Raw genomic sequence first — 25,381 nt, forward strand, 5'->3', positions numbered from 1 at the left:
GGTGGTGGTGGTGGTGATGGCGGCGGCGGTGGTCATGATGATGATGATGGTGGTGGTGGTGGTGGTGGTGATGCCGGCGGCGGTGGTCATGATGATGGTGGTGGTGGTGTGGTGGTGGTGATGGCGGCGGCGGTGGTCATGATGATGATGATGGCTTACACTTCTCCTTCTTTCCTCCCTCCCTCCTCTTCCTTCCTGTCTCTGCCTCCGTGACTGACCTTGTTGTGTTGTGCAGGTGAGTGAGGTGCTGGGGGCCAGGGACCCCTCCTCCACCCTGGTCCACCTGGACCTGGCATGGGGGGGGTCAACAAGAGGGCGGGTCCACATCCGGCTGAGTCCCAACACGCCTGCAGCACGGCAGTTTGTGCTGCTGTGTACCGGCCAGACCGGCGTCTCATACCGCAACACTAAATTACACAGCGTGGGGGACAAGGGCAGGCCGGGGGAGTGTGTGTTGGGTGGGGACTACGAAGGGAAGGGAGGGGGAGGAGGGGCAGGGATAATAGACATCAGTGATGGGCAGTACCGGGAGTCAGGCAGGGCGGGGGCCGTGTGGTGTGTGTATGGTGTTGCTGCCATGGCTGCCCAGTTTGCCATCACCACCAGGGACTGTGAAGATGACAGGCCGTTCACTGATGTCTTTGGTGAGGTGGTCAGTGGGCTGGAGGTGGTGAGGGCAGCAGCCAACCACAGTGACATCACACAGGTCACTGTGGTGGACTGTGGTATTGTGCTCAACCAATAGTTACTCTACTACATCAGTGTACTGTACTACCCCCATGTACAGCATTGTACTACCCTGTAATGTACTGTACTACTCCCATAAGTATCACCATCATGTATTCTGTACATCTTCATTTGTACTACAGTACAGTCCAGCACATAGCAGTTAATATAGAGGACATTAGTGTACTACAGTACACATTATTGCAGTACATTTTATTTAGTTGCTGCACACATGGATAGTACAGTACACATTAGGGTAGTACAGTACACATAAGGGTAGTACAGTACACATAGTGCTGCGGCTCTCTCTCTCTCTCTCTCTCTCTCTGGGTATAAAATAATAATAATAATAATAATAATAATGACGATATTGTTCATAAGTAGTAATAATAATGATCCAACAAACCAACGTTGTCTGGCTGCACTTATGAACACAGCGGTTAATTCAAATGTTTTTACCATATATGTTCTTTTATCTATCTATCTATCTATCTATATACAGGGTGTTTCAAAAAACGTGTTCATAAATATGAGGACATATTCATCAGACAAAACTAAGACTATATTACTCTGTAACGTTTTGGCTGAGTAGTTGTAATTTGGCAGATATTACACGTTTAAAGTTATCGATAGATAGAAAATATAAAAGTCTCGGGAGTGAAAACGACAATGTCATAGGTAAGCCAGGGCAGGAAGGCCAGGCCAACACGTGCTACTGCGGTTAGACTAGTGGTTCGGCCTGGCTACACCAATTGCAATGCTGCAACCTTGACGCCAGTAGTAGTAGTAGTGGTAGTAGTAGTACTGCGGTTAGACTAGTGGTTCGGCCTGGCTACACCAATTGCAATGCTGCAACCTTGACGCCAGTAGTAGTAGTAGTAGTAGTAGTAGTAGTACTGCGGTTAGACTAGTGGTTCGGCCTGGCTACACCAATTGCAATGCTGCAACCTTGACGCCAGTAGTAGTAGTAGTACTGCGGTTAGACTAGTGGTTCGGCCTGGCTACACCAATTGCAATGCTGCAACCTTGACGCCAGTAGTAGTAGTAGTGGTAGTAGTAGTACTGCGGTTAGACTAGTGGTTCGGCCTGGCTACACCAATTGCAATGCTGCAACCTTGACGCCAGTAGTAGTAGTGGTAGTAGTAGTACTGCGGTTAGACTAGTGGTTCGGCCTGGCTACACCAATTGCAATTCTGCAACCTTGACGCCAGTAGTAGTAGTAGTAGTAGTAGTACTGCGGTTAGACTAGTGGTTCGGCCTGGCTACACCAATTGCAATGCTGCAACCACTAGTCTAACCGCAGTACTACTACTACTACTACTACTACTGGCGTCAAGGTTGCAGCATTGCAATTGGTGTAGCCAGGCCGAACCACTAGTCTAACCGCAGTAGCACGTGTTGGCCTGGCCTTCCTGCCCTGGCTTACCTATGACATTGTCGTTTTCACTCCCGAGACTTTTATATTTTCTATCTATCGATAACTTTAAACGTGTAATATCTGCCAAATTACAACTACTCAGCCAAAACGTTACAGAGTAATATAGTCTTAGTTTTGTCTGATGAATATGTCCTCATATTTATGACAACGTTTTTTGAAACACCCTGTATATATATATATATAGAGAGAGAGAGAGAGAGAAAGAGAGAATATATATATATATATATATACTGCAGCAAGGTAATCAGCAGGGCTTGTACAGTCGTCAGCATAAATTCGCTGCAAGGCCACTCGTGTGATGTGCGTGCTTTTGTCTGGCAACAGTGTAAGGGCAGTAGTTGCCACATAGACTTTGATACACTTTAAAGACGTGTTTGGAAGAAAGGCTACTAGAGACCGCCTAGAGTCCAATATTCTGTATATGGTATTGGATTAGTGTAAAAAAGTGCAAGAGTTGACCCAACCATGTTATGGAACGACGTACCAGCCTAATATTGTGTCACTGGTCATTATAATTGTGTCTAAGCTGCCTTCCCCTTTCTCCTCCTTACTCCTGATGTCCCCTCCACCCCTCCTCTCCCTGCTACCTCCCACCCACGTTCATGTCTCTCCACTTTCTCCCTCTGCCCACCCTCTCTACCTTCATTCCTTTAGCCACGGCACTAACCCGACTGGTGCCTGGTAATTGTCTGGCCTGTTTACTAAACCCAGGCCGTCCTGTTCTCCATTGCTGGCAATACTTTAAGCCAACTAACTGTATCCAAGGCTAATTAGCAATAGTCCTTCCTGTTCCAGTGCCATTCTCACCCTCCCTGTCTCCTTCCCACTCCTTGTATTCAAGTTGTCAGGCTTTTCTCCAGCCCTTGTCACCACCAAAAGCCGCTACATACACACACCTACCAGCTCTCCTTCCTGCCACGGATTCCTTACTGTTTTTTTTTTTTTTTTTTTGAGTGAGCCTGGCGGTGTGTGGGTATTATTTCAGTAGGCGGAATTAAAGCTACATTGGTGGCCATTGCTGCTATTTGTCTCTGTCTCTTTGCAGGCCAAATGTTGCCATTTTCTTGCTACTGTTCACTGATTCATGAAGCAGTATCAGAAGCCTAATGTTTGGAATTGCTTCATCATGTTTGAAGTACTGAGTGGCAGAAAACGCCTGTGGCCTGGGAAGAATCTCACCAATGTAGAGAAACAAAAAGTTACAGGAAGAGACAAGAAACAGAGAAGAGTGGGGTTTATTACGTGGATTAGCGCCGTGGATAATATAAGCTAGACAGGGTGGGCAGAGAGGGGAGAAGACATGAAGGAGAGCAGGGAGGGAGGTGTGGTGAGAGGTAGGCTGGGGAGGGGCATCGGCAGGAGTACGGGGGAGAGAGCGGAAGTGTCACCATTCCACAACATTCTTGGGTCATCTTTAGCACATTATTTTTCTAATCCAATCTAAAGAATATTGCACTGTGGCCGATGTACAGTAGTAATTCTTACCAACACGTCTTAAGAGCGTAAACAAAGCTTATGTGGCAACTAGTTGCCATACACCGTTGCCAGACCAAACCAGCCACATCACACCAGCAGGCTTGCAGCCAATTTGTGCTGACCACTGTACATACATCTGGCTCTTTATTGGCTAACGTTTCGCTACAATACTTGTACCATCATCAGAGCCTAAACAAGAAATAAAGCAGTGTACATGTAATATTCTGCCTTACAATATTGTACTTATAAGTAATACAAAGGACATGTAATATTCTGCCTTACAATATTGTACTCATAAGTAATACAAAGGACATGTAATATTCTGCCTTACAATATTGTACTAAGTAATAAAAAGGACATGTAATATTCTGCCTTACAATATTGTACTAAGTAATAAAAAGGACATGTCATAGCCTGCCTTACAATATTGTACTCATAAGTAATAAATAGGACATTAATTTCTGCATAAAAGCCTTAAGGTGAAAAGTGCAACATGAATAATTTTGGGTGAAATTAACCTACGTGAAAATTATGAATGTAAAAGCTTGGCAAGGGCCAGCCCCTTGTGTTGTTGTATAAGTACTGTGTATACCTGTACAACAGTACATATTTGCATGCCTCTGTTGTTGTATGAGTACTGTGTATACCTGTACAACAGTACATATTTGCATGCCTCTGTTGTTGTATAAGTACTGTGTATACCTGTACAACAGTACATATTTGCATGCCTCTGTTGTTGTATAAGTGTAATGCCACAGATTTAGTATTCATGTATATGTTTAGAGGTACTGTAATTTCTAAGTTAGATAGAGTGTAATCTGAATACTAGTCTATAAGGCTCCTGTTCTAAGTAGTAGTTCATATGTTAATGATCGATATAGGGACCACTTTATTTTTATATGTATATATCTCTGTATCTATGCATAGGTAGTGTGACTGGGAGTGTTGAGCTATGGGAGTTCCCCCCATCTGGTTGTTAACGAGTAACAGATGCGAGCAACATTCCCTTGCTTGTGGTGCGTCGTTGCCGGGCGCCAAGTTTAAACCTTAAACAGAATAATAATGGGTATGCAATTCTTTCCGCATCATTGTTGTAAAATGCTTACTAATGAAGCTGCTAGAATCCAAATATGTGAAATTAATAGTCAAAAAAGACAAAGATAATGTAATTTGGGAGGACCAAGTAGTTCCACTTGCCTTAGCCGTCACTAGATGGCATGAGCTGCCCCAAACTCAGGACGGGATGGCAGTAAATTTAGTATTTAAAGGTAGTAAGGATTGAATCTCAAATTTTCCTCAATTCAGTCAAAAGTCCTAACGTCATGTGTACTCTACTGTATAAATAGTGAAGAGAATTAAACCCCACCATATCACAAAAACACCGTCTCATTTGATCTAGCAGTAGCGTCTCTACGTGCCCGACAAGCCACATTGGCTACCCAGACGTTCTGGATAACAGACGTTGATTCAGGTGAGCTGTACACATTCCTCCTTTCTCCCCCCTTTGCTTGTTTTAATTCTTGCTTGTCGTGAACAATATGAAGTAATGTTGTTAAAAGCTTAACGTAGACATTGGCTACCCAGACGTTGTGGATAACAGACGTTGATTCAGTTCACAGACACCGTGACTTTGGGGCGTGCACGAGGCCATCATGTGATATTGCCCATAGACTCGACGTACACACACACTTACACTACCCATGAATAGATTTATAACTGAATGTAGTAGCAATTGAATTATGAATCAATCAGGTGAACCTTTTTTTTATTTTTTATAGTAGATAAGGTACAGAATTTTGAAAGTTAATGTGATCATGTAACGGAAAGGCGAATTTAAACTCATCAACCGCTTTCTTTTCTCTTTTATTAATAGGTTAGGAATATTGGGAGCGTTGAAGTGAATTTAGTGGTTGTAAGAAAATGTAATTTTGAGTTATTCCTCGAGGCTAAGCAAGCCCGAGTGATTATGAAATATTAGTGAATTGTGTGATGAGTTTAGACTGGCCCGACGTAATAGTACATGAGTGAATATTTTTGGTTCGAGGCTATGCCAGCCCGAAAAGACAGTTCATGTCATTAAATGTCCCAGTCTTGAGGCTATAGACGAGCCCAAGAATAACTGATAATCGAGAATGTAAGGTGATGAACTCAGGAGTCATTGTTAAATATTCAAATTGTTTCGCTTGGTAACAGTACTGTATTACTATCGCCCAAACTATTACTTAATTTACAACTCTTTTCATATTATTAAAGGTCATGTAATTCAAAAATGTCTGTTGTTTAACAAGTATAGAATTATTAAAGTAGAGTAAAGTATATGCAATTTTGATATCCAACCAAGGGAATTATGTCCTCTCACGCATGACTCACTCCCCTTCCAGTTCAAGATTCCTCCGCTTTGGGAACGACTAACACACGTGGTACTAACTTATTCTCGACTCGGCCAAAAAAATACAAACGCTACCAAAAATATCCTTTAAGCAATTAACCTTTATCATTCAAGTCGAAGTTACTCTCCCCCCCTTTGTTTTTTCTTAGGTGAATACTTTATCAGGCATTGAGGGGAGACTAAGTTGAGTACCCTTTGTATTATCAACGAGTTAGTTAAACAGAACCACAACGGTGAGAAATCCAATTTCTCATCGTTACGCTGATGAACAACAGTGGGATAAAAATCCTGGTGTTACATAAGTACTGTGTATACCTGTACAACAATATTTCCATGCCTCTGTTGTATAAGTACTGTGTATACCTGTACAACAATATTTCCATGCCTTTGTTGTTGTATAAGTACTGTGTATACCTGTACAACAGTAAGTAGTTCAGTCCATCCATCAATATTATTCCAGGTCAAATCACAAAATATCTCAAGTTGGTTCTGTTAAGTCAAATTAATAATAAAACAAAATCACTCAAACCCTAAGACGTTGCAGAGTGTGGCCAGAATTCATTGACCTCTGCCAAACCTACGTCAATCCTGGCATAAAAATCCTAACGAGAAGGCTACTAAAATACCCGAACGAAGCTTGTACTGTTGTACTTTTAATGTACAGGTAAGGGCAAGGCCAGAAACTACATTATTAATTACGGTAAGTGTAATGCTAGGTGTTTTAAGGGTCGGCTTCCCGTCCCTCTAACGCCTAGTGTGTAGCTGGGTTCTCTTTCTAGACCGGAGCTTAGACAAATAGGAGAGAGGCAGGACACAAAAACCCAAGGCAACAAGCTTACACGTGTATTACTAAGGTGTACAGTGGAACGGGTAGATGTCACGTATACAGATACACTGGATAATTACAACTCTTATGCCTAGATATGGGTTAGTAGTATCGCGCAGGATACTACTCGGGTCAACATGAATAGCACTTGGGGCAGAGGTTTATATATTATTAGTTGCAGGAAGTCTAACTGAAATACAGCATAGTGCTCTGGCGAACTCCCGGACACCCCCACAAGGAGCCCACGGAGGAGCAGCAGCAGCGCACCGAGACTCAGTGCGACAATGGCCCAAGTCAGCCAGGGCGACATGCCCCTATGACCCAGAGCCCGCCCACCGTCGCCATAGCAGGAATCCTGCACTACCTTCCGGGCGAGCCTCCACCAACCAGCTTAGGGGTGGAGCTGTCTTTTCAGCTTCTGCCAGCACCCCCAAGGAGTCGGCCTGTAGCCGCTCCTGCCTTCACCAAGAAGGTGTCTTCCTCTTTGAGACGGCCTGCAGCCGCTCGCCCCTCACAAGGGAATCAGCCAGTAGCCAACCCGAGGGTAATCAGAGACTGCCGGTAGCCACTTCAAACCCCCTCCTGCAGGAGTCGGCCTATAGCCACTCCCGCCTTCGTCAGATGGCTGGTAGCCGCTCCAAAGGTGTTTCCCCTGAGTCGGCCTGTAGCTGCTCCATGCCCCTCCTGCAGGAGTCGGCCTGTAGCCACTCCCGCCTTCTTCAGAGGGCCGGTAGCTGCTCCAAAGGTGCCCTGGGTTCACTGGCAGTTACTCACCCTTTCAGGCCACGGCCAGTAGCCGAGCCTTGGCACCTTGTAGCCATGGAAGCCATGGCCAGTAGTGGCAGAGAGCCGCCCCGCCACCCCAGCTTGACACCAGTTCCCCGACCCCCAACGCATAGGGCGTAGAGGAGTATTGGAGAGGCCCTATAGCTTCCCCTGGCCTCTGCTCCCTACAACTGGCTCTGGAGGAGACCCACCTGACGGACCCCGATGCAGACCAGTGTCGCAGCCCCTCCCTGTCGGCGCTGCCCAGCCCTGGGAGCAGCAGCCCTCGGGAACTCCAGACCCTCTCCAGAACGCCAGGGCGGGAACTCCCTACGCCTCGACGGTGGAGGACCTCCACCTACGTCAGGAGCCTGGACGAACGGTTCAGGCAGGTGTTCGGCCCCAGTCCTGATGGCCACATTCCTGTCCCCAGCCTGGAGAGTATGGGCCCCTTCCCCACCTGCAGCCCCGGACGAAAGCAGATGCCCCTGCGCTTGATCCCATGATCCTTGAACACGGCATCCCCTGGCGGTGCCCCAGTCCCGGCAGAAGTAAAGCCGGGTGGCCCCTCCGCTGCACCCTGGCCGCCCCATGACCCATAGTGACAGTGACTGTGCCATTATTTTAGTAGAGCAGTGACGAGGCAGAACAGTGAATTATTAGTAATAGACCCAAGTGTTAGTAAGCAGAATAGACACAGTGAAATGATAATAGTCTAACAGTGACAAGGCAGAACAATGAATTGTGAATCACGAACCTAAGTGCTAGTGAGAAAGACCGACACAGTGTAACCATCACACAGTAATAAGAGAAACATCCAAGCCGTGGAGTTTGTAATAATAATTAACCAAAAGTCCCTTGCCAGTAGACAATAACAAAGAGAACGCTCTACCAGTAAACTCCGCCTCATACTATCACAATCATAATTAGACCCCAGTGCCTTACGCCTTCCCTTAGTGAGAATCATCTCTAACCTCTCCATGCGCTTAGAAACCTTGGACTGTACTAATTCAGAATACTCCGCCTCGAGTGTTATTTAACTGTATTCTCTAACAGTATTCTGTGAGATACTATTTACATTATCTAGATATAAGTGTTTATAATCGCACAGTATATTGTGTCTGTACCATCTGCTGTTTCCGTTGTCTGACTGAGTAATACACGTGTAAGGTTATTTCCTGGAGTTTTTATGCCCTACCTCTCTTATTTGTCCTAAGCCCTGGTCTCGTAAAAGAACCCCGCTATACATTAGGTGTTCAAGGAACGGGAAGCCGAGCCTAAAACACCTAGCATTACACTAAGTTTTATATATTCTTGGAGTAGCTGGTACTGTTTCAATGTTGGTAAGTATTACTCTAGCACTGGGGTCTGTGTATGGTTTTAGTATTATGCGGTGTTATCAGATGGTAGCGTATTCACTGTAATAGACCCGTGTCTTACTGCTTGGCCATGTTCACGGTTGCACTGTCACTTTTATTCACTCCACCACTTTGATATTACCACTGGTGCTTCTCTCACCGACTTCCTTTATGTGGTTAGTTCACTGCTCTGCCTTCCTGTCACTGAGTCATGGGCACTGTACTATCACTGTCACTCCTTTCTGGTCTGGGTGTCATGGCGGTCAGGTGCAAGGGCGGTGGAGGTGATGCAGCCTCACTACTGACGAGGCTGGGATCTGCCGGGGGCCTCTGCGCAGGGGCGCCCTCTCTCGTCCGGGGCTGCAGGTGGTGAAGGGCCCTGCTCTTTCAGGGCTGGGGGTGGGAGTACGACCCTCAGGGCTGGGGCCGAACAACTGCCTGAACTTCTTGCTCAGGCACCTGATGATGGACGAAGATCTCCGGCGACTGGTTGTAGGGAGGCTCCGCCCAGGGGTCCTGAGGGCGGTCTGGGGGTTCCGAGGGCTGCGGTCCCTGGTGTTCGGCAGCACCGTCAGGAAGGGGCTGTGGCACCGGCCTACATCGGGGTCTGTCAGGTGAGTCCTCTCCAGATCTGGCTGCAGGGAGAAGAGGCCAAGGGAAGTCACAGGGCCTCTCCAGTACTCCTCCAGGCTGGGGACTCCCTTTGAGTTGTAGGTTGGTGAATAGGAGTCAGCACCTGATGGAGGAGCGGCTACAGGCCGTCTCCTACCGTAGGGCCCGGCTACTGGCCATGGCCTTCTAGGGGCGCGCCTACAGGCCGTCGCCAAGGCCCGGCTACTGGCAGTGGCCTGGGGGAGGGAGCAGCTACCAGCAGAGTCAGGGGCACTTTCAAAGCGGCTACAGGCCATCTCCTGACGAAGGCGGGAGCAGCAGCAGGCCGTCTCCTTCAGGAGGGTTGAATGGCTACAGGCCGTCTCAGGGGTGCTGGCAGGAGCTGGAGTAACAGCTCCACCCCGATGTTGGTTGGGGAAGGCTCACCTGGAAGGTAGTCTTGTATTCCTGCTATGGTGGCGGCGGGCAAGCTTCGGGTCATAGGGGCACGTGGCCTGGGCGGACTTTTGCCGTTGTCGCCCTGAGTCCTGGCACGCTGTCGTTGCTCCTCTATGGGCTCCTTGTGGGGGTGTCGGGTCGCCCACTGTGGCACTATACTGCATTTTAGTAGGCATGTTAAAAGCCATACTTAGCACTGCCTCAGTTATTTGAGGACATATTCATAGCAAAGTACTGCTCAGTAGTCATGGGTAGCCAACGTCTTTGTGTTTAATAACGTAATAAAAGGCTTATGCATTATGACATCCAGTTTACTGTAGTGGACTGCAGCACCGTCGCCACGTTTGGCCAAGTGTGGGGGGAGGGGTTGCTATGGTAACCACGCCAGCGTCTCGCCCGCCAGGCAAAGACAGTGTTGTTGACAGACGTCTGGGCAATTTATGAATTATGTTGTATTTTCATGTTAGTACCAAAAATTACCGTGTATTAGAATCTGTTTACAGCCAATTTATGAATACAGTAATGACCAGCAGTGAAATGTGTGGCTAAATTACCAAGGCAATTGTGGTGTGGTGGCAACAGGTGGCTGGTAGTGCACTGTGTGGTGATGGAGTTGAGCACCCATGCCTTGCCCTGGGTAGGGTTAGGCCAGGTGTGCTGAAGAGTTTACTAACTCCTGCACAACTGATAAAATAACAGTACTGTACTGACACACCACTGTACACCATCACTGCTGTACGTACAATTGATAAAATAACAGTACTGTACTGACACACCACTGTACACCATCACTGCTGTACGTACAATTGATAAAATAACTACTGTACTGACACACCACTGTACACCATCACTGCTGTACATCAATCTATCTTTTGACAGACGCCTCAATTCCGTAAGGGGTGGCCTCAAACAAATCGCCTCCATGTCACCCTGTCCCCTGCCATTTCACTGTCCTGCTCCCAATTCACACCCCCCTCTCTCATATACCTCTCCACTCCATCCCTCCATCTCATCCTTGGCCTCCCCCTCCCTCTCCCCCCTTTCACCTCACATACACTCTCCTTGTCAGTCTCTCACTCTCCATCCTTTCCACTCCATCCCTCCATCTCATCCTTGGCCTCCCCCTCGCTCTCTCCCCCTCCACCTCACTCACATACACTCTCCTCGTCAGTCTCTCACTTCCATTCCCTCCCTCCATCTCATCCTTGGCCTCCCCCTCCCTCAGCCCCCCTCCACCTCACTCACATACACTCTCCTTGTCAGTCTCTCACTCTCCATCCTCTCCACTCCATCTCTCCATCTCATCCTTGGCCTCCCCCTCCCTCCCCCTCCCTCCACCTCACTTACATACACTCTCATTGTCAGTCTCTCACTCTCCATCCTCTCCACTCCATCTCTCCATCTCATCCTTGGCCTCCCCCTCCCTCCCCCTCCCTCCACCTCACTTACATACACTCTTCTTGTCAGTCTCTCACTCTCCATCCTCTCCACTCCATCTCTCCATCTCATCCTTGGCCTCCCCCTCCCTCTCCCTCCCTCCACCTCACTTACATACACTCTACTTGTCAGTCTCTCACTCTCCATCCTCTCCACTCCATCCCTCCATCTCATCCTTGGTCTCCCCCTCCCTCTACCACCCTCCACCTCGCTCACATACAGTAAACTCTCCTCGTCAGTTTCTCACTCTTCATCCTCTCCGCCATTTTATAAACATCATCATCATCATCACCATTATCATCATCATCATCATCACCATAACCATCATCATCATCATCATCATTATTATCATCATCATCATCATCATCATCATCATCATCATTATTATCATCATCATCATCATCATCATCATTATTATCATCATCATCATCATCATCATCATCATATCACCATAACCATCATCATCATCATCATCATCATATCACCATAACCATCATCATCATCATCATCATCATCATCATCATCATTATTATCATCATCATCATCATCATCATCATCATCATCGTCATCACCATCATCATCATCACCATCATCATCATCATCATCACCATCATCATCATCATCATCATCATCATCGTCATCATCATCACCATCATCATCATCATCACCATCATCATCACCATCATCATCATCATCATCATCATCATCACCATCATCATCATCACCATCATCATCATTATCATCACCATCATCATCATCACCATCATCATCATCATCACCATCATCATCATCATCATCATCATCACCATCATCATCATCATCATCATCATCATCATCACCATCACCACCACCACCATCATCATCATCATCATCATCATCATCACCATCATCACCATCATCATCGTCACCATCATCATCATCATCACCATCATCATCATCATCATCATCATCATTATCCAGACCTCCTTTCCCACCCTAGGGAAGGGTGAGGAGTAGCAGTGTCCAGACAGCCCAAGTCTGCCCAATCCAATGGGCCACACTTCCATTCACTCATCATTCAAGCCCCCGGAATCCTGGCTCTATCTGGTACACCCAAAACATTCACCACGTTCTGTAGCTTCACATAAACTTATCCGATAGAGTCAATGGGCCACGCTTCCATTCACTCATCATTCAAGCCCCCGGAATCCTGGCTCTATCGGGTACACCCAAAACATTCACCACGTTCTGTAGCTTCAAATAAACGTATCCGATAGAGTCAATGCGGACGCTGCCACGTTAACAATGCCCCGTCCTGGTGGTGGACTTTATAAACAATGGCAGAGGCCAAGGAGATTAACTAAGATGGTGGCAGTGTAATAGAAAGTGTTACAGAAAGGATGTAGAGCCACAGCACTCTAACAAAAGCTTAACACTACACTATGGTGCTGGTGGTGATGTGCTGAGGATAAGTAGCCATGTGGTGTGTGATAAGAAGGACCTGTTGTTATGGAGGAGTGCAAGGTGATAATAAGCGCAGAAACATACATGGGATAAACAGGACATGGAATGGATATAAGGACACCAGAACACAAAGCAGGTGTACGGCGACAAAGTGTACTTAATTACCTAGTGTTACGTGACCACCATCCACTCACGTAATGTAGTGCTGCCTACTTCTCCATCTTCACAAACGGCGTCCCCCAAGGATCTGTTTTGTTCCCTACACTCTTTAATCTATACATGCACGACGTACCCACACCCCACACACCACAGATACACATAGCTTCCTATGCAGATGATATAACACATGTACGCACTAAAACGCAAACACAGCTGCACAGATTATTCAACCTTACCTCAACACACTACACGAATGGTTCACCACAAACAGGCTCAAAAGCGCCCCAGCCAAATCTACAGTGACTCTTTTCACAAACTGGACAGCAGAACACAGTCACATCCCACACCTCACCATAAACAACACTCTCCTACCACACACACACACACACACACACACACACACACACACACAAAATCCTTGGTGTAACATACAATACATCAATATCATTTAAACAACACATCACAAACATTAAAAATAAAATAGCACCAAGACTCAGTGCCTTGAGGTCACTTGCCCATACAACATTCGGACACAACAAAGAAACCACCACCACAGTATACAAACAATACATACGTTCAGTGATGAATTATGCAAGCCCTGCCTGGGCTTCTAACCTCACAAAACACACTACAACACTCTACAGACCATACAGAACAAAGCCCTAAAAATAATCACAAGCTGCACTGCTACCACACCCACACACCACCCACATCAAGAAACCAAAGTCCTCAAAGTCAAAGATCACCTAGACATGAGAGGCACCCAGTTTCTTGCTGCAGCTTCCACAAACCCACAACATCCACTACAGTACATGGCAGCACATCCACCCACACCAAGAAACATCAAAACAACACCCAGCACACGATACCATACACAAATACTGTCATCTCTCCCCCATTGCCCACCTCAGACCAGGTTCTAGAAGCATATCCACACTCAGATCACTCACCGCTCCATTCAGTCACTTAAAGACAACACACAGCTGCATGCACGGCCTCCTGACATCCACCCTTCTGAATCCTATCTTCCTCGTGAGGACAGGGTCCACCTGGCCAGGCTGAGATGTGGGCATCATCCAGCCCTCTCAAGCTACTAGATGAGGCTGGATGACTCCGTCACTGATGCCTGTCCAGGATGCAACACAGCACCCCATACTATTAAGCACATTATGGAAGACTCCATTGCTCACAACCTTAACACAGCACCCCATACTATTAAGCACATTATGCAAGACTGTATTGCACACAATCACCTACGCCAACAACACAACATACACTCTTTGAGAGCTCTGTGGGAAAGCCCGGTCTCGGCCATGGCCTTCCTAAGGGACTCGGGGCTGTTCGGCCAGACTGCCCAGGGAACAACTACTACTACTTCTCCATGCACCATTATCATTCTGTCTGTATTTCCCACTGCCTATGACCTCTAGTCTTTTAAAAGCAGTGTGTCCAGCTATCTCAAAATGAATACATCTTGAATTTGGCTCTGTTATCTTTTTATTTATTGTCAGCAGTGGCAACAGCTCCCTGAACTTCTTCCAACCACTTCTCACTCTAGCCACAGAGCTGCTCCAGCCCCACCTCCAGCACACAATATGTCTTCCAAATAACAAAACTCTTCCACACACTCAAGAGACTCACCAGCAAGTTCAATCCTTTCACGCCTGACAGTCTCCACCTGCTCTCCCCGACACACCACACACATGAAATCAGCATTATCTTGCAGTCTACATCTGATACCACTACATCTCTTATGCACCCACTTATCACAAACACTGCATTATCTTGCAATCTACCTCTAATACCACTACATCTCTTATGCACCCACTTTTCACAAACACTGCATTATCTTGCAGTCTACCTCTAATACCACTACATCTCTTATGCACCCACTTATCACAAACACTGCATTATCTTGCAGTCTACCTCTAATACCACTACATCTCTTATGCACCCACTTATCACAAACACTGCATTATCTTGCAGTCTACCTCTAAAACCACTACATCTCTTGTGCATCCACTTATCACAAACACCGTACAAGATGGAATTACTTCCCACGCCCTTGTGACAAACTGCATATGGCCACTCTCCCTCGTCTTTGACAGTACCGCCACCAACCCTAGATATCATCACTTTTGTTTTATCTGCATTTACTCTTAAACCCTTGTGCCCCATACCATCTCTCCACTTCCTAAATCTTTCCTCCGTCTCTCCATACCATCTCTCCACGTCCTAAATCTTTCCTCCGTCTCTCCATACCATCTCTCCACTTGCTAAACCTTTCCTCCATCTCTCCATACCATCTCTCCACTTCCTAAATCTTTCCTCCGCCTCCCTTTCATTCTCTGCAATCAACACCAAATCATCAGCATACAACATCTCCCACGGGAGTCCGTTTCTGAAGTCACGTGAGAGGGCTTCAAGTACCATGATAAACAACAAGGGACCCAAGACTGACCCCTGATGCACACCACCACTGCATAAAAAAGGAGGGGGGGGGGGATCCAGATAGACAAAAATGTTTACATATCTATCTATTTATTACAATTATCTATATTTAGTATAAACATCTGTACTCCCTTAGTACACTACAGTACACTACATTACAGTTTTATCTATTCATCTATCTAGCTACCTATTATTATTATTATTATTATTATTATTATTATTATTATTATTACTACTACTACTACTACTACTGCTACTACTACTGCTACTACTACTACCACTACTACTACTACTACTATTTATATTTTTTTAAGTATGTAACTATGGGTATCCACTACATAGTCTTTTCCCTGAAGCCCAGTGGTTTGAACACTTGGCCCTGTATTCTCCCTAACACCTTTTCCTAAGTGATTTATCTTGTTTATTTCACCTTACTGTTCTATTCCATGTTACATAAATCCTTCCAATATCGCCATACTCTGAATAAATAACGTACAAAAGGATATTAACCAGCCATATCCAAAAATGAATCACCAAGGAAGAGGTGTTACGGAGCTTCCTTAACTGAAGAGAATACAGAGTTTGGTCACTGCCCCACCCAGCAGTCCACCACCCTTACCACTAAGCCACCACTACTGATTATAATTCACAGTGACAAGCACATTATTCTAGGAGACATTTTTTCTCTTTCCCATCCTCAGATTGATCTCCAGACCTCTCAATCAGCAGCCCACCACCCTTACCACTAAGCCACCACCCCTACTAGTCCTCCTCACTCTTCTACTCAATCTCTAGTCCTTCCAATCAGCAGTGCACCACCGTTACCACTAAGCCACCACCCCTACTTGTCCTCCTCACTCTTCTACTCAATCTCTAGTCCTTCCAATCAGCAGTGCACCACCGTTACCACTAAGCCACCACCCCTACTTGTCCTCCTCACTCTTCTACTCAATCTCTAGTCCTTCCAATCAGCAGTGCACCACCGTTATCACTAAGCCACCACCCCTACTTGTCCTCCTCACTCTTCTACTCAATCTCTAGTCCTTCCAATCAGCAGTGCACCACCGTTACCACTAAGCCACCACCCCTACTTGTCCTCCTCACTCTTCTACTCAATCTCTAGTCCTTCCAATCAGCAGTGCGCCACCGTTAGCACTGCAGCAACACTCAGTTGTCGTTCACCGTCTCCTTCATCTTCACCAGTGTAGTGTTCTTGGCTACACTCTCCCCGGGTGTAAATAATACCTTCTGCACCACACCCGTGAGTCCCGCCTTGATCACACCCTGCCAAAAAGGAGAGAGACAACCATTGCCATCATCATCATCATCATCATCATCACCATCACCAGCAGCATTATCATCATCATCATCATCGTCATCACTACCACACCCGCGCGTCCCGCCTTGATCACACCCTGCCAAAAAGGAGAGAGACAACCATTGCCATCATCACCATCATCATTATCATCATCAACAGCAGCAGCACCATCATCATCACTACCACCATCACCATCATCATCATCATCATCACCATCACCACCATCATCATCATCAACAACAGCAAATAATCACCCATACATCCCACCATCATCATCATCAACAACATCAAATAATCAGCCATACATCGCACCATCTGCCACTCAGCTCCATCTTCCTGGCAATGCTAACAACCATCGGGTCACCAGCTGCCACCATCTGGCCCGGCGCCACCACCACCTTCTCTATGACACCCGGCATGGGCGCCACGGCACTGCCCGCCACGCCACTCCCACCACCCAGCTCTTTCTCAAATTTGGCCACAGCGAGAGACATCTTCCATCCACCATTCTGAAAATATTACAGAGAAGCCATCCATCAGCCAATCCTACGTTGCCCCATGAGCAGCGTAACAACCCGGGGCTAGGCGCTACATCGAGTGAGTGGATGGCGAGCACCGCCACTTACCACTAAAAAGGATTTATACTGATTTTACAACAACAGAGACAGACTGACATTTAAAATGAGGAAGTGAAGGAGCGTTGTGGTGTGGAGTTACATGGAGAGACAGACTGACAAATGAAGAAGTGAAGGAGCGTTGTGGTGTGGATGTGGATATGATAGGAAGCGTTAGGAAAAACACACTGAGGTGGTTTGGCCATGTGGAGAGGATGGAGAGTGAGAGACTGACGAGGAGAGTGTGAAGGAGCGTTGTGGTGTGGATGTGGATGTGATAGGAAGCGTTAGGAAAAACACATTGAGGTGGTTTGGCCATGTGGAGAGGATGGAGAGTGAGAGACTGACGAGGAGAGTGTGAAGGAGCGTTGTGGTGTGGATGTGGATGTGATAGGAAGCGTTAGGAGAAACACACTGAGGTGGTTTGGCCATGTGGAGAGGATGGAGAGTGAAAGAATAACTAGGAGAGAGTAAGTGAGGTGGAGGGGGGAGAGAGGGAGGGGGAGGCCAAGGATGAGATGGAGGGATGGAGTGGAGAGGTATATGAGAGAGGGGGGGTGTGAGCTGGGAGCAGGGCAGTGAAATGGCGGGGGACAGGGCGACATGGAGGCAATTTGTTTGTGGCCATCCCTTCTGGGATTAAGGCGTGTGGCAATAGACAGATAGATAGATAGACAGAGGAAGGCTAGAGGGTAATTTTAGACCAAGTTAGGGTCAAAGAGAAAAAGGAGAAATAAAAGAAAAGAGAGAAAAACGGCAAGATGTAGTGTCAAAGGTGCGTAAAGCTATGAAGGTGGTGGTGATCCCTAACGCCTTTGGCTCGGGTAATGGTGGCAGCCACGGCCGCCGTCAGCAGCAGTGTGTCGTTGTGTGGCACCAAACGGCCGCTGACATCCTAACTCCCGCCCCCTACACCCATACCGTACTGCCCTCCACCCAGGTAGTGCACGTGTACCGCCTCTTGTGTGTACTGTGTGCAAGGGCTACACAACTAGTATGAGTAGTCTTTATTATTATTATTATTATTATTATTATTATTGTTATTGTTATTATTATTATTATTATTATTATTATTGTTTTTGTTATTATCTTTATTATCATCATTATACTGGTGGTGGTGGTGAAGACTGATCAGTATTTATAATAAAAGATTGCCTAGAATTTACAATATACAGAGAGAGAGAGAGAGAGAGAGAGAGAGAGAGAGAGAGAATTATAATAATAATAATAATCTATCTATCTATTGCCAGACGCCTCAAGCCCGTTTCGGGTGGCCACAAACAAATCGCCTCCAAGTCGCCCTGTCCCCCGCCATTTCACTGCCCTGCTCCCAACTCACACCCCCCTCTCTCATATACCTCTCCACCCCATCCCTCCATCTCATCCTCGGCCTCCCCCTCCCTCTTCCCCCCTCCACCTCACTCACATACACTCTCTTCGTCAGTCTTTCACCCTCCATCCTCTCCACATGGCCAAACCACCTCAGTGTGTTCCTCATAACGCTTCCTATCACATCCACATCCACACCACAACGCTCCTTTATATCCTCATTCGTCAGCCTGTCTATCCATGTGACTCCACAGGCTCCTCTTAAATAACTCATTTCCACTGCTCTCACTCTTGACTTGTGTCCTTCCAACAACGTCCAAGTGTTCTGGTGTCAACATCTTTTTCCATATGAAGTTGTAGTATCACACATTTTACATAATAATTTTGTAAAGCTGTTTAGTCATAATTAACAGTGTGTAATGAAGTGTGAATGATGAACAACCAAATATCATTTCGCTGTTAGCTGTGGTATAGGAAGAAGGTGGATGGCAGACCACAAGTGCCACCCTGTTTCAATTATAAAATGAAGGTTAGGAGAAGTGAAAAGATATCTGAATAGTGCATAAGTGTAAAGTGCTGGGGAACCATTTATTATGTTAGCATATATGAATGTACTTAATACCATTCTATAGAGGTGTATAATGTGCTAGTAGAGTTGTCATTTATCTCTACTTTTCGCATAAGCCCAGAGTATATGTAAATGCTTGGCACCTCACTTTCAGCTGACCTCAGCACCGCGCCCAACTCAGGACAGTGAGCGTACAGCGTCAGAAGACGTCATATAGTTATCAAGGGAGGTGGTATCGCTCTTACATATCTCTCGGGTCGCAGTTATATTATTCTGTGCCCAATAAAGAGAGATTTAATCTGCTCATTTCTGTCACCTTACGCTACCACTTAATATAACAGACCAGCTTCCACCTTCTAGTGGCAGAGGACCTTTGGTGGGAAGTGTCGGGCAGTGACGGCGAGTGGCTGACGTGTACTACAGACAGTGTCGTTGATCTCCAACACGGTGGTCTACTTATACTATAACAGCAGAACACATAATATGTAGTCAGCTGTGCTATTCCATATAACGGCTACATAAATTGGTGGATCCGGTGGAATTAGCAGCTAAACTGACACAAAATTGGTGCTAGCGGTGGCACGATATTTGGTGCTAGCCGTGGCCCTATACAGTATATATGTGTCTATCTATCTATCTGTGTGTCTATCTTTTTTCTGTCTATCTATCTATTTTGTATCTACCTATCTATCTAGCATTCTGTCTACCTATCTGTCTATTTATCTATGTCTATCTATCTGTATATCTGTTTATCTATCTGTCTGTCTATGTATCTATCTATCTAGTTGTCTATCTATCCATCCGTCTATCTATCCATCCATCTAACCATCCATCTGTATATCCATCTATCCATCTATCTATCCATCTTTCCATCTATCTATCCATCCGTCTATCCATCTATCTATGTCTATCTATCCAAGTCATTTGTCTGTCTGTTGGTCATTGTCTTTCTCTGTGTATCTATCTTGTAATCTATCAGTCAGTGTGGGCAATATGCTGAGGGCAGACTAACCCACACAAAACACATAGGTTCCCTGGCCTTCTATGGGTTGCTGTGGCTATACTTGGCTATACATTGGTTGTGGCTCATTTCCCTGGCCTTAAATGGCTTACCGCTAGTCTGGCTTTACTTGCCTTTACACTGGCTTACCTCAGCGGCGCAGGCAAACATCTGCGGCGGCCACCCAGCCCACAAACCTCTTCCATTTGCCTGCACCTCGCCGTGGGAAGGACCCTGGTGAGGCGGTGTCTACCACAAGGAGGCGCCGGTTGCCCACACGTTGTACTGTACCTGTAGCGGCCCCACAGAAGCACTTACTTACCTGTGGTCGACGGGTCTGCTCGGCCACACACACTAGGTAGGGGTAAGCAGCAACAACAACATCCTGGTGAGATTTATACACGATGAGTCCAATGTAGTGGTGGTGGTGGTGGTGGTAGTAGTAGTAGTAGTAGTAGTAGTAGTTGTAGTAGCAGTAGTAGCGTTGGTGGTGGTAGTAGTAGTAGTAGTAGTAGTAGTTGTAGTAGCAGTAGTAGCGTTGGTGGTGGTAGTAGTAGTAGTAGTAGTATTGGTTATATTTGGTAGTAGTAGTTGCAGTGGATGGCCAAGTAAGTTAGATTTGAGGTGGGGTTTGACTAGTAACCAAGGAGACTCATTGCTACCTGATAACTAAAGCTGGTTGAATGTTATGGCAGCAGGACTCAGTATTGCAGATGTCAAATTGGCCAGTTGCATCAGATGACAACAGACGCCTTGTGCAGCAGCAGGGAAAGGGTTAAGTGCAGCCTCTATTATCACTGACCTATTGCAAAGGACGCGCCAACACTGCCACAACTGCCTTTAACCGTCCAAACATTTCAAGGACACATTGCAAGGACAGAGGCGCCAAGTAGCAGGCGCTGACCGTTAACGGCAACTTCCTGAGATGTGTTTTGCTTTTAGTAGTCATTTGTTGGACGTATTTGTTTAATCTTCGTGTCCCGAAAGCATTTTCTTGCATTTCTGTCAAGTATAACCTCAGAATTTTTATCATTTGGCTGATTTTGCCATATTTACACCTTGTTTGTTGACCGGTAACAAGATGTTGGAGCAGAAATGGCGCCAGTTTCGAGGGAATGCTGTGGTGAGGATGCAGGGCCGTAGCATCGTCTTATTTAGCCTCTGAACTACGGTAAATAAGGTTCACAGAACCAATAATCTCCCTAAAGATAAATAAACTCTACCATTACTTGTTTATTACAAGCACGTCAGAAATAATCAAGACATTACCTGTAAACATTCAAAGATTTAAAAAGTAAATCAGCGTTGCCAATGTTGAGTGATGGTACACCTGAAGGCAGCTGCCGGAGATGCAGTCTTTTAAAAGAAACGACCAACGTACACTACGATGGTGATATTTTCTACTTTATTTTTTCTTTCCATTATGATCCTATCAAGTAAAATCTGTTGTATCACTTACTGATTTAAAACATGGGTAAAAAATTCGTGTAATATTGGTTTTAATCGTCATAAATTTAACTGGAGGAATCTCGGGCACAATGTTGCCTTGGTCACGTGACCCTTGAGACGCAGCGTTGCAGACCATCGGGTAGTCAGTCACCCCGCGGGTCAGGAAGAGGGAGGATGTTGGTGTGCACAGCTCGTACTAACTTTGCGTGTCCCTTTTATTGGACGTTGGGGGCACGGTGGCTCAGTGGTAGAGCATCGGAGACGTGATCGGAGGATTGCGAGTTTGAGCCTCGTCCGGGACTGCCGTGCCGGGAGTGGTAGCGCGCTCCTATAACCTAGCGGGGCTATTTGGCCATAGTTGCCTAGCTCGGGGATTAAATCCCTTTTATTAGACGTTAGCGATTGTGTTTGCCGTGATGAATGGACAGACTGGATTACTGTGGAGGCGAGGCAAGTGGCACAAGTGCCGGAAAAAGGAAACTATGCCTGGTATGGACACAGGGTGAGTTGAAATGTATTACTATTATTATTATTATTATTATTATTATTTGCTACTACTGCTACTATACTACTACTACTGCTACTATTATTATTATTATTATTATTATTATTATTATTGTCGTTGTTGTTGTTGCTACTACTACTACTACTATTGTTATTGTTACTACTACTACTACTACTACTACTACCATCACCACTACTGTTGCTACTGCTGTTATTATTATTATTGTTATTATTATTATTATTAATATTATTATTATTATTATATCATGTAACTACTACTATTACTATTACTACTATTACTATCACTACTACTGTTACTACTACTACTACTACTACTACTACTACTACTACCACCACCACCACCACCACCACCACTACTACTACTACCACCACTGCTGCTGCTGCTGCAATTATTATTATTATTATTATTATTATTATTATTTAACTACTACTACTACTGCTACTATTACTACTACTGCTACTATTACTACTACTACTATCACTACTACTGTTACTACTACTACTGCTACTACTAATGCTGCTGCTATTATTATTATTATTATTATTATTATTTGCTACTACTACTACTACTACTACTACTACTACTACTACTATTATTATTATTATTATTATTATTATTATTACCGGGTATTATTATTATTATTATCTGATCTTTCCACATGACCTACAAACAGGTTATCAGTTCACCTTTAATCTATCGATAATCAAAGATAGATACATACGCCTAGGTCATTTTTCAGCCTACCAACCAAGACGAATGTGGACACGCATTTTGCCCACTAAGTACCATCCACTCACCCGATGTAGTGATAGATTTATTGGACATTTAGACAGGTGGAAGAGAAGGCTAGATAGGTTAATTCTGAAATTGTAAAAAAATATATATATATTTTTTCCTTTCAGTCTCGTAGCTACCATCCACTCACCTGATGTAGTGATAGATTTATCGGATAGATAGACGCAAAAATAGATCAACCTTCAATCTGATGAGTAAGAATGATTTGAGTTTTCTTTGTCCATCCATGTCTATCTGTCTATCTATCTGTCTATCTATCTGATGTAATGATAGATTTATTGGATAGACAGATATGTAAAAATATATTAAAAGACAGCAATATTTTTTTCTCTATGTCTGTCTGTCTGTCTTTAATACGTACCATCCACACACCCGATGTAGCGATATATGAATCGGAGGGATTAATAGATGCAAAAATAGATTAAAACATGATAAACAGCAATTCTGTATCTATCTATCTGTCTATCTATCTGTCTAGTACGTACTATCCATTCACTTAATGTAGTGATAGATTTACTGGATAGATAAATATATAGACAGATAAATACATAAATACACTTTTTCAATAAATTATCGATAAAAATGGATCTCTGGCTGTCTGCCTGTCTGTCTGTCTGTCTGTCCATCCATCTCTAGTACGTTCCATCCACTCACCTGATGTTGGGATATTTTTTAGATAGACAGGTAGGTAGATGCAAAAATAGATAGATTACTTTTGAATTTGTTGAATTACTGATGTTGATTTTTTTCACTAAGTCTGTCTATCTAGTACATACCATCCTCTCACCTGATAAAGTTATAGATTTATTGGATAGATAGGTAAATAGATGTAGTATGTAGATAGACAGATAAATAGACAGATGCACTTAATTTATATATAGATATCCACCAACACCAATACGTACCATCCACTCACCTGATGTAGTGATAGATTTATTGGATAGATAGATATATAGATAGATGCAAAAATGAATTAAAGATATCAATATATTTCTCCGTCTACTACGTGCTATCCACTCACCGGATGTAGTGATAGAATTATTATATAGATAGATAGATGCAAAATAGATAAAAGGCCTCAACATTCTCTTCTGTATCAGTCTATAAGCACGTCTATCTATCTAGTACATACCATCCACTTACTTGCTGTAGTGATAGATTTACTGGGTAGATAGATAGATGCAAAAGTATATTAAAGACATCAGTATTTTGTCTTTATCTCTGTCCAACCAGTATATACCATCCACTCACCTGATGGAACTATTCCTTTATTGGATAGATAGATAGATGCAAAAACAGATTAAAAGACATCATTAGCTTCTCTCTCTCTCTCTCTCTCTCTCTCTCTCTCTCTCTCTCTCTCTCTCTCTCTCTCTGGTACATACCATCCACTCACCTGATGTAGTGGTAGATATATTGGATAGATGGACAGACACATACATACATAAATAGGTCAACTCGATAACGTGAATGTTTTGACACTGATTCTCTCTCTCTGGTACATACCATCCACTCACCTGATGTAGTGGTAGATATATTGGATAGATGGACAGACACATACATACATAAATAGGTCAACTCGATAACGTGAATGTTTTGACACTGATTCTCTCTCTCTGGTACATACCATCCACTCACCTGATGTAGTGGTAGATATATTGGATAGATGGACAGACACATACATACATAAATAGGTCAACTCGATAACGTGAATGTTTTGACACTGATTCTCTCTCTCTGGTACATACCATCCACTCACCTGATGTAGTGGTAGATATATTGGATAGATGGACAGACACATACATACATAAATAGGTCAACTCGATAACGTGAATGTTTTGACACTGATTCTCTCTCTCTGGTACATACCATCCACTCACCTGATGTAGTGGTAGATATATTGGATAGATGGACAGACACATACATACATAAATAGGTCAACTCGATAACGTGAATGTTTTGACACTGATTCTCTCTCTCCGTCTATCCTTGTATCTATCAGTCTGTCTAGTGTATACCATCCACTCACCTTATGTAGTGATACCCGTAATTGATTGATAGAAAGACAGACATATAGATAGACAGATAGATACCGGTAGATAAAGATATATAGATAGGTAGGTAGACAGATAGACAGATAGACCAGGCTAGAAATAATAATAATAATAATTATAATAATAACCAGAGGCCACCCAAGGGGGGAATCACACCAGCCGATACATATCTAGCGCGGCTTGGATTATGACCTTGACCTTGACCTACCT

At 44.7% G+C, this 25,381-nt stretch overlaps 1 protein-coding gene across 1 annotated transcript in view; it reads left to right on the forward strand.

Annotated features, from left to right (window-relative positions):
* Positions 1 to 752, forward strand: part of LOC145394542 (uncharacterized) — a gene marked incomplete at its 5' end in the record, with an annotated part of 15,081 nt that extends 14,329 nt beyond the window's left edge. Inside the window, one exon of the mRNA XM_080268376.1 lies at positions 236 to 752. Coding sequence (XP_080124502.1) covers positions 236 to 745 — 510 coding nt within the window. The remainder of the gene's footprint in view (positions 1 to 235) is intronic.
* Between the last annotated feature and the right edge of the window lie 24,629 nt (positions 753 to 25,381).

Source organism: Coenobita brevimanus, chromosome 27 (genome assembly GCF_032717465.1).
Source record: "Coenobita brevimanus isolate Jiangsu-jjx chromosome 27, ASM3271746v2, whole genome shotgun sequence".
In the NCBI taxonomy this organism is placed as follows: domain Eukaryota; kingdom Metazoa; phylum Arthropoda; class Malacostraca; order Decapoda; family Coenobitidae; genus Coenobita; species Coenobita brevimanus.